The sequence below is a fragment of the Akebia trifoliata genome, unplaced genomic scaffold (assembly GCF_017979445.1).
Source record: "Akebia trifoliata isolate Shusen 1 unplaced genomic scaffold, ASM1797944v1 Contig00028, whole genome shotgun sequence".
Classification (NCBI taxonomy): domain Eukaryota; kingdom Viridiplantae; phylum Streptophyta; class Magnoliopsida; order Ranunculales; family Lardizabalaceae; genus Akebia; species Akebia trifoliata.
This window is the reverse complement of record NW_028236801.1, coordinates 41,837-55,944: the sequence shown is the minus strand read 5'-3', so window position 1 is coordinate 55,944 and position 14,108 is coordinate 41,837. Positions and strand designations below refer to the sequence as shown.

The window sequence follows — 14,108 nt, the reverse complement described above, 5'->3', positions numbered from 1 at the left end:
ATTAGATCTCTTAGAGATAAAGTTAAGTTGTTTCAATTAGATTTTATTTGAATTTTGAATTTGGACTTATGTAGAAATGATAGTTTTTTAAGTTTTTAGAGAAACCCCAATGGAGGGTTTTTTATTAAATTATATTTTTAATTCTTCGGGACCCCTAAGGGAGGGTTCTTTATTAAATATCATATTGACCCCACTTAAATAAATGAACCACCACTTAAAATTTGACCAATGAGCTTAATTAATTGATTTTATTTGTTCAATAATTTTAATTTGATTTATTAAAACTTCACTTTACGTTAATTAATCTTTTAATTGTCAGTTTTATATTTTTCTTTTTTTAGAATTTAAAAAATTACCATTTTACCCTCAAAGAGGATTTTTGTATTGAGAGGTTGTTTTTCAATGTTTTAGAATATTTTGAAATCAATTTTTCATAAGAAATTCAATGAGAGTATCGATTTGTCTCTTATGAATTTTGACGTGAAATGATTGTGGACCCTATAAGGATATTTTCATAATTTTATCGAATTTTGTGAAAATTAGTGAAACAATTTATTTGATTTTAATTTGTTATTTTATGTGTTTAAAAGTATTTTTATGTGTAATGTAAGTTTAAAGATGTTTTGATGTCAAGAATATTTTGGTAATTTAATCTTTTTTTATAATTTTTCTAGTAAAACTTCTTTTTTATCTTAAAAATGATGATTTCTATGTTTTTTAGGTTATATTTTCCTAACGTAACGTGATTTCTAAAATTTACTTTTTTAAAAGATCTCATCCGAATTTTGAAAATATATCTAATAACAAATAAAAATATTATAATATTCATCTATCATTGGGAACCATCACAATCGGGTTGACGAGTTGATTAATTAGACAAGTGCGAAAATAAGGTGTTAACACTGCCCGATAAGTTATAATCTAAACTAGAAAGATGTGTTTACAAGATACCCCAAATAGACAAATGTATATTCCTTCAATTCCAAAATAAAACAATGAATCTTCATAAGAAATCATTAGCTTTTAGAGACAGTGTTCTAGATAATTCAATTGATCTCATGAGAGCAATCCAAGTCCCCAAACAATAATTTTTTTCTTCTAGTAATAAAAATTCTTTAGGCAAAGTTCCATTGAGATAAGAGAAGATTTTAAGGCCTTTTGAAAGACTTCAACATTATTCACTAAACAATGAAGGTTTTCAAGTTATCCTTGAAAATGAGGACGTGACCCTTTGGCTTTTTAGGAAGCCACATTGAATGTGACTGCATCTCATTGGAATCGAAATGACCAAAATACCCTCACCATCAACTCTGCGTTTTGAAACTGATGACTTATCCCTTGAATAGAAAAATAATAGAAATACCCCCATCTTCAATCTCTTGCTGCTGGGTATCTTTGTTTCCCTCATTCAACCTCTTCTTAATAATATATAGGGTAAAAAGTTATCTAAGGCAAAATTAATGTAGAAGATGGAATTATTCGAGAAATTGAGCAACTAATTAAATTATGCAGAAAACATAGGAACACCATCAAAACCTAAGGGTTTAAGGATAAAATCAAGGTTTTGGGCAAGAGGTTGAATGAGGGTATTTTAGCAATTCTAAGGAAGATACAGGGTGAGCCCATTAGCTCCCCTAAGATCATGGACAATTTTGATGAATACGAGGCCTATCATCCATAATGTTGTACCCTTTGATCACATTTTACACACAAGTTGTTCTGCAAGGAATTAGTAATCAATCAAGAGATGTGAACCACATGTAAGAAAAATGGTTTAAAAAGAATGGTGCCATAGGCGTTTAGCACAATACAATAATTCTTTCCGACCAAAATGAGATGATATCCATAGGTAATGTACAAAGTAATAATAGAAGATAAAAAAAAATATGGAGCATCAACCCCATTTGGAAGACCAAGATTCCAAATCAATATTCTTGCACCTGAACAAATGAGGTTAGAGATTAGGAATCTAATTCAGATAAAAGTTGCTATTGAGTTAATTGTTGTCACAGTGCAATATTTTGTTCATCATTACGTTTATCAAGCAAATTGACCTGAACCAATCATGGCATAAAAAGAAAAAGAAAGCAATGTATATCCCTAAGAGTTCCACATGGATCACAAATTACAAGAGAGTATATTCAGGATAAGGACTTGTGTACTCTTGTTTGCCAACTTGAGGGAGGGGATTTTAATTGATATTTGTATCATTTGGGTACTTCAGGGAAGAAGAGCCAATGTAACAAGAATGCCCAAATTTTGTGGTGTCTGACACAATGTCGTGCCCATATTTCAGACAAGCTAACACATTACCAAAAAAAAAAATTTATTAAAATATTTTGTTTCCTAATAATCTCATATTTTTATATGATTTTAATTTATAACTTATTTATATATGTATGTAATCAACTGTAAAGGCTTGTTGGTTGTCAAGATGATGGGGGTTTGAAATGTAACATTTCGCACCCATGTCAGACACCAACACAATTACCTTGTTTTTTTAGTAGAATAGTTTTTATTTATGTTTTTAATAAGGGTGCATATGTTTACACTCATTATCTACAAAAAGCACCAATGTAATCTGGCTTAAGAGGCATAAATATATACTAGGTGTGAAATTTTCATGCTAGATTCTAACTATTGATTCACAATAATTTTTTGTTTATTTTCTTGGTTCAATGTCATATTGTAGTTTTGAACAATTGAAAAATAAACATGCCTAACTGATAGGTTCAATGAACTAGTCTCAAGTGTACCAAGTTTTCATTTGTACTATTTATATTTATTGATTGAATAACTGGGTTTGAATTGATTCTCCTTCTCTTACACTACTAGAAAAAAAATATATATATCTGTATATATATATATATATATATATATATATATAGATATATATATAGGATTAGGATCCGTGTACACACATATCTACTCATATATCTACAACATGTTTTGTCCTATGTGGGAGTTTCTGATTGAGCTGATTTTTGGTGAGAATGATCTCTATGACGAGGAGATCATCCCCACCAAAAGTCAGCTAATTCTAAAACTTCTAACCGTATATTTATGAGTTGAAGAATCGTGGGCCGTCCATTTTTTGTAAATCACTTTTGACAAGGTTTAAAATTTCAGATTGAGCTGATTTTTGGTGAGGATGATCTCCTCATCATAGAGATCATCCTCACCAAAAATCAGCTCAATCCAAAACTTTTAGCTACTAGGACAAAACACATTGTAGATATATGAGTAGATATGTGTGTACACGGAACCTGACCCTTATATATAGATATATAGGCATCTAAAAATTAAGACATAAATATATTATTCGACTAAGGTGGCAAGAAACATTGGGAGAAACCCAGTATGCGAAGTTGAATAATAATCGATCATAGGAGTGAAGTCTACCTCAAGACAAGATGACCATCCCAAGGTACACGGCTCCACTGAGAAACAAAAATGAGATCAATCCCCTGAAATATTTGAGAATTGTTATAATCAGGAGTGAAGAAGCTACATAATACAAATATGGTATTGTAAAAATTTCCACAATTTAATAGAACAAACAATAAGTCATGCCCATACCAAATGACTCCCCATGCAACCCCATTACAAGGGCAAGGACACACTTCTGCAAACTTCTCAGCATCACTAGAGTTGACTCTTCGAGATATTAGGTCATCGTAAATATCTGCAATGGTACATGCATGTCATATCATATCGGGAAACATTTGAAACTACATGAGTTGCTATGAATTTCAGTTTACTAAAGTAAGATTTGGAAACGATTAAGGGGGCCAGATTCCTCATTTTCATCAAATTATTATTTGGTATGATTTTGCTCCAAATTTCCAAGCATAATCCAGAAGCCAAAAGCAATTTTTTTTTTTTTTTTTTTTTTTTGGGGGAGGTTGCAAATGTCCATATTATTTAAATTAATAACCAAAATATCCCCTAAATGGTTTTAGGATTTTAAGCTAATGATAAAAAATCTCAAGTGAAGATTGAAATGTCCATGGAAGCTGTTTTCACAAATGCCCCCACAAACTTCTGGAAGCACTTCTAGATTCCGAACAACACTTCCATAAATACTGTCACCAAACAATTCATCCTGTTATCGCAATCATTATAGAAGTGATTCCATGGAATGAATGCCCCAAACAAGGCCTAAGGTTGATTGATTGGTTAACTTCCAATATATAGATATATAAGTTGTCTTAGTTGAATGTCATACCGTAAACTGAAAACAAGCTGTTCATTACACCTGCAATTTGCCAAAACAGGTATAAGCAACACTTTTCTGCTAAATAGGAGAGAACACATATTCCTATTGTGTTTTAACAAAGAAAAATACAAGTAGATAAAACTATACCAATAAATAGAATGATGTACCGAAGAATATGAATGCTTGTTTTCTCCTGTAGAAGCCAAATTACAGCAAGGAAAATAATAAATCCTGCATAGTTCAATGTTTGATCTCAATAACGTTACATGTTTAACGGCAGAAGATGAATACTAAAGAAAAAACCTGTAAAAATAATCAGAAAGCTTACCAATACAAAGTCCTCGAAGCATCCACTGTTTGACCAATAAAATAAAGATTATTTAAGCAGCCAAACAAAAACAAAAAGTGTTAACGAAGAAATATACAAAGTTCAAACTCAGGACTAGATAATAATTACAAAAGAGCATTTTCAAATGATATGGATCATTTTTTTAAAAAAATTATAAAAATAATGATAGATGCATCATTATTAGGAGATATCATTCGCACTTTCATACAAATAACTACTTACATTTTTAGCAACAAAGAGTACAATAAGTAAAGCAACAGCAAAGCATCCAGCAGCAATTCTTGCAGTGACAAGATTCGTGGATGCGAGTGTTAAAACCATTCCCCAAAATGATGAACCAAGATCTGGAATTAAAAGAAAATGCTATAAATATCCAAATAGTATAAATTCTTTTAAAGAGTAAAGACAATAACAATACTAGTTAACTAAGGAATTCGTATGTACACCCTTGCTCAGTTGCACATTGGTTTTTTTCTTTTAAATAGGATATATATGTGGGTTGGGATCCATTGACTAATGGAATCCAACAGCTGAGATTTATACAGATCCCCATAACACACATCTCGGAGATACTTATCTTGGGGATAAATCTCAACCATTAGATTTTATTTGGTGTATGTATCCTAATTTATTATGTTACATCTAGCCACCAAAACCCTTTCATTTTGACATTACACCGAGGCTCACGCTTGATGTTTCTTGAGACTTTACAATGCTCACTTAAGACACATACATGTGTGCCTCATTAACATTGTGACGCCTTCCTCTAAGGCACCTCGCTGTACCTCAGCTTGTGTTGATGATACAGGATTTCAAGTATTGTTTTACAGGCCCAAATCACATTTACTAAAAGAAAACTGGGATTGGCATTGGAATAAAAGAATGAAAAGATGAAGAATAAAAATGAATTACATCCCGCAGGCAAAATCACCCAATATGCACAACCATGAGTTTGTGTGAACTTGGATCCCCTCCACCTGCATATTCAAGAGAGAATAAAATATGTGGTCAAGTCAATAAGGACAAGAGTTATAAATGAACGGGGTCAGATACATATATCAATTACCTAAAATATGTGGTTGGGTTTGCAAATTGGGGTCAAGAACGGGACAATATGATGAATACCTACCCAGCTACATGAGAAACCATAGAAATATCATGGGATTTTTATTTTATTATAAGCAATGCCGCATCAAAGGGCAAAATCAGTTGGAGGTCGAGGAGACCTATGGAGCAACCACCACTGTCACAAAGCAACTAAAAATCAACCAACACACCAATAAATTGATGAAGCGTAAGGTAGAATTGAAGCCAAATACACAAATAGAATCAAAATTCTATTGATAAACAAACGTCAGTTCCAAGATAGAGATCCGGAGATCTATTACAATAAAAAAGGAAAAGGAAAGTAAGGGATAGAAGAATGACTTGAGAAATGATTCCACCGAAATTTTCTTGGGAGACTCAACCTAACAAAATTGAGGATCCACACAAATCTATCGGGAATCCAATCAACCCGAAATGTGGAGGAGTACTACAATCACTCATTGACTACGTATGTCACATGGAAAGAACTCAACTCAAGATTCAAATCTAAAAATCTGTTCTCCCTCCCCAAATGTCCCACCATAGTTACCTTTGATGAAATTGAGGTAGTGAATACCTTTCAAACGAATTCTTGAATTATCTGAAACAAAATTGGATTGTCACTGAATGGATGCTCCTAGTAAACCACAATAAAACGATGTCTCTGAATCTTTGTTGGGTATGGTCCATCCAATGTTTTTTGGCTCCTGCCTTCTTATGTGGATATGCATTAAACACCGCCATTTACATTCTAAGCAGGGTTCCTTCTAAATCCGTACTAGTAACTCCGTATTAGTTGTGGACTGGACCTAGACCTAGTTTACAACAATTGGATATGGGGTTCTCCTATGCATGCTCGCAAGTTACTACCCAATAAATTGTAACCTAGAATAGAAAGACATGTGTTTGTAGGATACCCCAAATAGACGAATGTATATTCCTTCAATTCCAAAACAAAGCAATGTATCTTCATAAGAAATCATTAGCTTTTGGAGACAGTGTTCTCAATAATTCAATTGATCTCATGAGAACAATCCAAGTCCCCAAACAATAATTTTTTTCTTCTAATAATAAAATTCTTTAGGCAAAGTTCCATTGAGATGCTATGAGAAGATTTTAAGGCCTTCTGAAAGACTTCAACATTATTCACTAAATGATGAAGGTTTTCAAGTACTCCTTGAAAACAAGGACGTGACCCTTTGAATGTGGATGCATCTCATTGGAATCAAAACATCCATGCTGATATGGATTCTATGTGAAATTGTGAATGACAATGGCATCTGGACTTTAATAACCTACCGTATGGCTTTAAACACATAAGATGAAGTGGGTTTATAAAAGGAAAAAAAATGCATCAATAGCAAAATAGAACTTTAAAAGGAAGACTTATTGTGCAAGAATATACTCAAATTCAAGGAGTTGACTATGAGGAAACATTTTCACAAGTAGCTATACTTAAATACTTTCAAATTTTGTTAGTCATAGTTGTATACCATGATTAGGAGATATGGAAAATAGATGTTAAATTGCATTCCTTAATGGAGAATTATTTGCAACATAAAGAATACCCCAGTAAACAGAAAAACCGAAATAGTAACTTAAATGTTTTTAAATAACTTAAGAAAAGAAAATAAGCTCTATATTAGGAAAATCAATCTTATAATCTTAGAAAGAAGAATAAGCTCAAAAATAAAACAATAGCAAAAAGATTTGATTCAATAACAAGATATAAATAACTCATGATAAAAACTACTTACCACACAAGACAAATCTCTGACACCTCATTGTGCTTTTTCAATTATATCAAAATAAACATCTTATCAAGCATTTGTAGCATTCTTGATAAACGCACAATCTTATCAAACAAGCCATTCAAAAAGACCTTTTCAACTAGAGAAATCAATATAGCATTTAATGATTTCACACACAAATACATGCAATATCACATGGGTTTATCCTTAGATTATGACATATTCATCATTCAAAACTCTACAAATACATGCTCCAAAGAAGGTGAAAGGGTTGAAAAGTCACTTATTTATTCTACTTATTTTATACTTAGCAACTATTCTAATTTGATCGTCAAAGACACTTTTATAGGGATCACACAGATGTCTTGAGCAGATGATGAAGTGTTTAGAAGCCTTATTAGAGCTAAATTGAAGAAGAAAATCCATATCAGTACGAATCTTGAGGGTTGAGTGATAAATAATCACCACAATTTCCAAAGAGTCTTAAGGAATTTTGTATAGTAAGAAAGACAGTGGGGGAGCAGTTGTATAGTTGGTCTAATATGTTGATAGCTTACTCATTGGGAATGACCAAGCTATCCTATATCCTAGGAATATAGATCCTTTGGGAAAGAAGGAATAAAATAATATAATTAAGTCAACCATTCTACACTGATAAGATTCAAGCTAGGAATAACATGAGTGGGCATAAACATACGATATTCGCTTCAGGCTGACCCGAGTAGAGTTACCTAGGCATGTGGCACAGGTGCCAAGTGTCAAGGTGTTGACCTGAGTTCAACACACCAACTTTTGAAATTCGAATATGAAAGCATGACCATACAAAAAATAAAAATCAATTGAATATCCAAACAATATTTTAGTGATTGTGCTCACATTCCTTTAAAAATAAAGAAATCATAATCGAAGAAAACATACTTAGGAAAATAATAATAATAATAGAAGAAAACAAAATAATAAGATACAACTTTTTGATATGCTAGATATGAAACATGTATTAATGAAACAAAATAACATGGAAATCTTAAAGATATGATTAAAGAACCTACTTGAAGAAAACACGAAAAGTTGAATTTATTGCCAACACCTAACTTAATTTATTTGATATCATGCAAGTACTTATTAAGGACCCAAAGCATTTGTGATGCTTTACATGATTTTACACAGTTTTTCCAAAAAAGACACTTCATTTTATGATGTTGAAATGAGGCACACTTTAATGATATCATTTGATTTTTTTTTTTTTGTACAATTCTAGATGTGTCTTCCCATGATGAGGAGTGTCTAAGTGCCAACTAGCATCGACTTAACAAAAATTCAAAAGTAGAAGTACCAAGATAACACTAGACATGAGAGAATTCACTTACTGGTTCCTTATACCTACTATGTCATAGCTATGGATGAAGTTGTGCCTCTATTTATATGGTTGAAATAGTTTTAGTACGTATAGAAGGGGTAAATGGTGGATAAGGTCTTAGATGATGTTAATGATGATGATCATCATAGGAGGGAAGATGGTGACTCCTCATATCAAAGGTGAAGCCCCCCTGCAAAAGAAAAGGTTCCCTCCAAGAGAAAAAATGAGAGAGAGCCCAAAATAGGGTTCCAACCTCCTTTGTTGTCCTAAATAATTATTTATAGACAAAATCGATGGAAAGCCCCCTTGACCCTAGTTATTTGTTACAGATTAATTAAGATGACTTAAATGCCCTTAGGATTCATTTTGCACCATCTACATTGAGCTTCTTGCATGGCGTAGAGGTTGTGACGATCTCTACGACAGGCAATTCTTGGTGCAAATCGTGGTGACACACAAGCAGATGAAGTAAAAGACAACCACTTGAGAGGATATGAAACATCGCACGAGTAAAACATCACACTAGTGCAGTGAGACCCACTAGGATGGTAGAATCTGAAGGCAAAATCGCGTTGAGGCCTGGCAACTACAAGCCAAGGCAATTGAAAGTCAAGACGCTGAGGCCTGCGACTGTAAGTTAAAAGAGGCATTGGGGCTTGGAGACCATAATTCGAGGCGCTGGGGCCTAACAAAGTCAAGGCACTAGGGCTTGGCGACTGTAAGTCAAAGAGGCATTGGGGCCTGACGACTATAAATCGAGAACTAAATTTCGTAGCTATGCCGCCTTCTTTGACAACAATTAAAAGCAAGCCCACCAAAAATAGGAGTATTAGACTCATTTTGGAACTTGAATTTGATATAAATCCATGCTCTTCACTTAAGAAGGGCTCACTAGATTGAATTTAGGCATAAGTGCAGCATTTGTTTGAGTCCCCCAAATCCAAGATATTAGGGGCCCGTGTGGATACATGAGCCAGAAGTATTTAGAACATAAGTACTTTCATAAGTACTTTTTTAAGTACTGTCTGGAGTAAGTGGATAACTGTTGTGTGTTAGGATGCAGGTTCTGAAAAGTACTGTTAGAAGTACTTTTGATAGAGTTTTGTGTTTGGAAACTATTTTGAATTCTGTTTAAATGATCAAAATGCCCTTATAAGTATTAGTTACTAATATTAACATTATAACTCAACAAATTATTCTTCAAAAGAAATAAAAATTATTGTTTTTATCCATAAAAACTAATATAAACACCCAACAATTATAAATAAATAGAAAATATTGTGAGCAAATATATACAACCACTAAAAATATGAAGAAGCTTTCACCACATCAATGGATAGTAAATTTGTGTGTAATTGTTCACATCAATTTTCCAATAAGAAAATTTCAACCATAGTTGGAATGCTCATGGATAAATCATTGAGTAAGCAATTTGGGGAGTTAGAAATTCAAATTCAAATGCTACACTAAAAGACTACCACCACATCAATGGATAATAATAAAATATTATTTAATTGCATTTTTTAGGGTATGCTTGTAATTTTCAAAATTTATGATGGACATACTTGTCCCAAATGCTATACCAAAAAGCTACCACCACATCAATGGATAGTAATATAGTATTACTGCAATTGCATTTTTAAGGGTATGCTTGTAATTTTCAAAATTTATGAGGGGTATACTTGTCCCAAATGTTACACTAAAAGGCTACCACCATATCAATGGATAGTAATATAATATTATTTCAATTGCTTTTTTGAGGGTAGATTTGTAATTTTTGAAATTTATAAGGAGCATACTTGTCCTAATCTCGTCATTTTGACAATATTTTGTGGCTCCGCGCAAGAGTAGTTTAGAGAAGTAGCACCATCGGTACTCCGTAAAAAAGCACTAAAATGACTCCACAGTAAAGTAGTTCTTTCTAGGAGTAATTTATCCAAACACCTTTAAAGTGCTTCTGACTCCCTGCAAAAGTCAGAAGTACTTAGAAAAGTCAATCCACACAGGCCCTAGGTCTCTCATGGGCATCCATTAAAATGCACGCCTCAGCACTTTGCATAGATTGTTACCAGAGCATTGGCTACCACGATTGTTTTGCGCATTGCTGGAAATAGTGCAACTCCAAGAAAAGACATCTCTCTTCAGCATCTCATCAAATAGGTTGCGTGCAAACCCTCTTCTAGAGATATTGCCTCAACAATCAGTAACATCAACCCAATCACATCAACCAATTGTCTAAAGAACTTCAGCTATGTTCCTGCCAACTCAATCAACAACTCCAACGCTTCTTGTGCAGTCACCTCTTGACCACAATTCAACGCCTCGAACAAAGTTTACATCATCAATGGTAAAAAAGATTTTGGAACCGATCATGATCCGAAGGACTGGACAAACACTGTATTAAATTAACAGCTGCCCCAATACTACGATTTGAACATCAAAATTGGATGAATTTGTCTTTCTCCAATAAACTGAGATAATTGAGCAAACATTAAAAGGGCAGATTCTTGAAGTCGATTGAGATAAATGAGACCGGATGTAGGAATCATCGCAGGTTAACTGCTTTCGAAAGAAAATCACAGATGTACCATCTATCATTCTCATCTCTTACCAAACCCACAACTATATCATTATCTGTTACATCTACATCACCTTCACCATCCGAAACATGCAAATCCACTCTCTACCCAAAACTCTATCGTTCTATCATCTCAACCTTTTGTTCCTCACCATCTAATCATTACGATTACAACAGATTTTCTATCATAAAGTGCCAGAAACAAGCCAGAAAAAATGGCTCACCTATTCAACAAGTTTCTTTCTCATGATCAACGCTTGTCTCCAATTATCAAATCTCAGCATGGGTTACCTAAACACTATATCAGTGGAGCTCAACTCGGCTGAATCATTGTCTGAGGCACTCGTAGACCAAGTTCAGACTCTATTGAGGGCTATAATGACAAACCAACAGGTGTGCTTCGATGGTCCAAAAGCATCTAGATGATTTTGTTTGCAGAGATTGAATAGGGTTTCGGCTAGCAATCATTTTTCTATTTCATCGATTGTTCTGTGCAAGAGGGAGAGAGAGAAGATCGTTGCTCGTGAGTGAAATTTGACATAAATCTCTTCAATGCCGTCGACAAGGCCAAAAATTTTGTTCCATAGCTACAGATCATCTGATCAATTTTATTATCTAGAATTATTATCAGAATCTGTCATTTATCTTCTCCCCAATGGGGTCACCAAATGTAGAAGGGGTAAATGGTGGATAAGGTCTTAGATGATGTTAATGATGAATATCATCATAGGAGGGAAGATGGTGGCCCCTCAAATCAAATGGGGAGCCCCCCATCAAGAGGAAAGGTTCCCTCCAAGAGAAAAAAGATGAGAGATAGCCCAATTAGGGTTCTAACCCCTTCTTTGTTGCCCTAAATTATTATTTATCGACAAAATTGATGGAAAGCCCCCTTGACCTTAGTCCTTTGTTATAGATTAATTAAGATGACTTAAATGCCCTTAGGATTCATTTTGCACCATCTACAATATGTTCTCTTTAGATGAAAGGTAGCTAATTCTCAAGCTACCATGGTGGTGATTACACATTTAACACATGGGTGCTTAATTGAACACTGGTTGATTGCAATTGAGAAGCCTCTTGTTGAAATCTACTATCAGATAGAGAGCATCTCATCAACAAACTTAGATCAATAAATTCTTAAGCCTAAGGAACTTATTTATTGCTAGTACTTATTTGGTTGCTATGATTGAACTTAAGTAGGTCCCAAAAAGGTTGATTGATAAAACATGTTAAAATAAGTCTATATGTGTCCCTTTCCGTGTTTTCCTCTACTTAGATTATGTAATACATTTAAAGCCTAATTAGGGCTAATTAATAAAATTAACATTATTTTCTCAATTTTAACTTGGTATTAGAGCCTCTTTCTCTACCTCCATCGAACTCCTGCTTCTGCGACAAACTCCATCGATCTACTTCGTTATAACAACCCTAAACTTCTCGTCATCCATTCATATCACCCCTACAGGGGTTCTCCATTAGGATACACCCTAATCACATCATGCGATAGGGAGTTAACATCTGTTCAGAGCCTGCAATCAGGTTATATTCACAGCAGTGATGTTTAAGAATTGCGACACCCAAAGTGGCTTTGTCGGAGCCCTACGACACCCAAAATTTGTTTTTTCAACTCCTGCGATCACAGTAAACGACAGGTTCTTAGCAGGCAACACCAGTGGGTGGATGCTCTACCTCGTACGAAGCTAATAAGTGGTTGTTTGAACCCTGTAAAACACAACAAATTGCTATTATAAGTCTTGGAAATCACAGCAGGTAAATATTTTTTTTATTTCGATCATCGTAAGAGTTATATGAGGGTGGCACTGGGGGGTTGTGAAGGCTCGATGTTATGCACTTCATGGTCGTCCTAACCAGCAACGTCAACAGTCTCAACGATCTTCAGCTCATGTAGTTTCTCAATCGACTACTGATACAGTACCTCCTTCAGCTACTACATCCTCATCAGATTTGGTATCTCTATCCCAGGCTGAGCTTAACAAGTTCAGGAAATTCTTCAATCAAATGGAGACTTCATCTCAACCGGTCTTTACATTCGCTCACTCAGGTACTTTTGCATCTACATACAGTGTTTCCACCACTTCCTCACCATGGATCATTGATTCTGGTGCCTCCGATAACATGACCGGTACGTCCTCCCTATTCAAAACTTATAGTGTTTGTTCTGGTCATCGCAAGGTTGGCCTTGCTGATGATTCTTTGTCCTCTATAGTTGGTCAAGGTCATTTTCCTGTTACATTTTTGTTATCCTTGACTAACACACTGCATGTTCCTCAACTTATTACTAATTTTATATCTGTTAGTAGCATTACCAAAAACTTGAATTGCAGTGTAATTTTTTATCCCTCTCATTGTGTTTTTCAATATCTGGGGTCGAAGTGGACGATTGACACTGGACGTGAAGTGAATGGACTATCTCTTGGATGTTCCTAGTTTACTTAGCACCCATTCTGCTTCCCAGATTAGTAGTAGTCAATCCAATAAGACCTTGTAATGCGTTGGCACTTACGATTAGGCCACATTTCTTTTTGATATTTGAAACACATGTTCCCTACTTTAATTAATAATAACAATGTACTTGATTTTTCTTATGAAACTTGCCAATTAGCTAAACATGTGTGTTCCTCCTATCCTGTTAGTATGCATACTACTACACCTACTATATTTGACCTAATTCATTCTGATGTGTGGGGTCCTTCCCCAGTCCCATCCACTCTTGGTTTTTGTTATTTTGTCTTATTCATTGATGACCA

General features: G+C 34.3%; 1 protein-coding gene across 1 annotated transcript; it reads right to left on the bottom strand.

The window, feature by feature from the left end:
- Positions 1-1,735: 1,735 nt before the first annotated feature.
- LOC147382091 (uncharacterized) lies at positions 1,736-4,947 on the bottom strand. Its single transcript, XM_086429569.1, has 7 exons — positions 4,791-4,947; positions 4,548-4,572; positions 4,367-4,450; positions 4,229-4,258; positions 3,580-3,685; positions 3,403-3,467; positions 1,736-1,940 (listed from the first exon to the last, which is right to left on the bottom strand). Exons 1-6 carry the CDS (start codon positions 4,887-4,889, stop codon positions 3,404-3,406), a joined length of 408 nt encoding a protein of 135 aa, XP_086285695.1. The 5' UTR covers positions 4,890-4,947; the 3' UTR covers positions 1,736-1,940; position 3,403.
- Between the last annotated feature and the right edge of the window lie 9,161 nt (positions 4,948-14,108).

Bases quoted from the DNA above. Each gene is read 5' to 3' on its own strand.
- LOC147382091 (XM_086429569.1), bottom strand. From the start codon at position 4,889: ATGGTTTTAACACTCGCATCCACGAATCTTGTCACTGCAAGAATTGCT. The intron at 3,686-4,228 runs GTATGACATTCA...GTACCATTGCAG, and splicing joins CAGCTTGTTTTCAGTTTACG to ATATTTACGATGACCTAATA. The intron at 3,468-3,579 runs GTATGGGCATGA...CAAATATTTCAG, and splicing joins GTTGCATGGGGAGTCATTTG to GGGATTGATCTCATTTTTGT.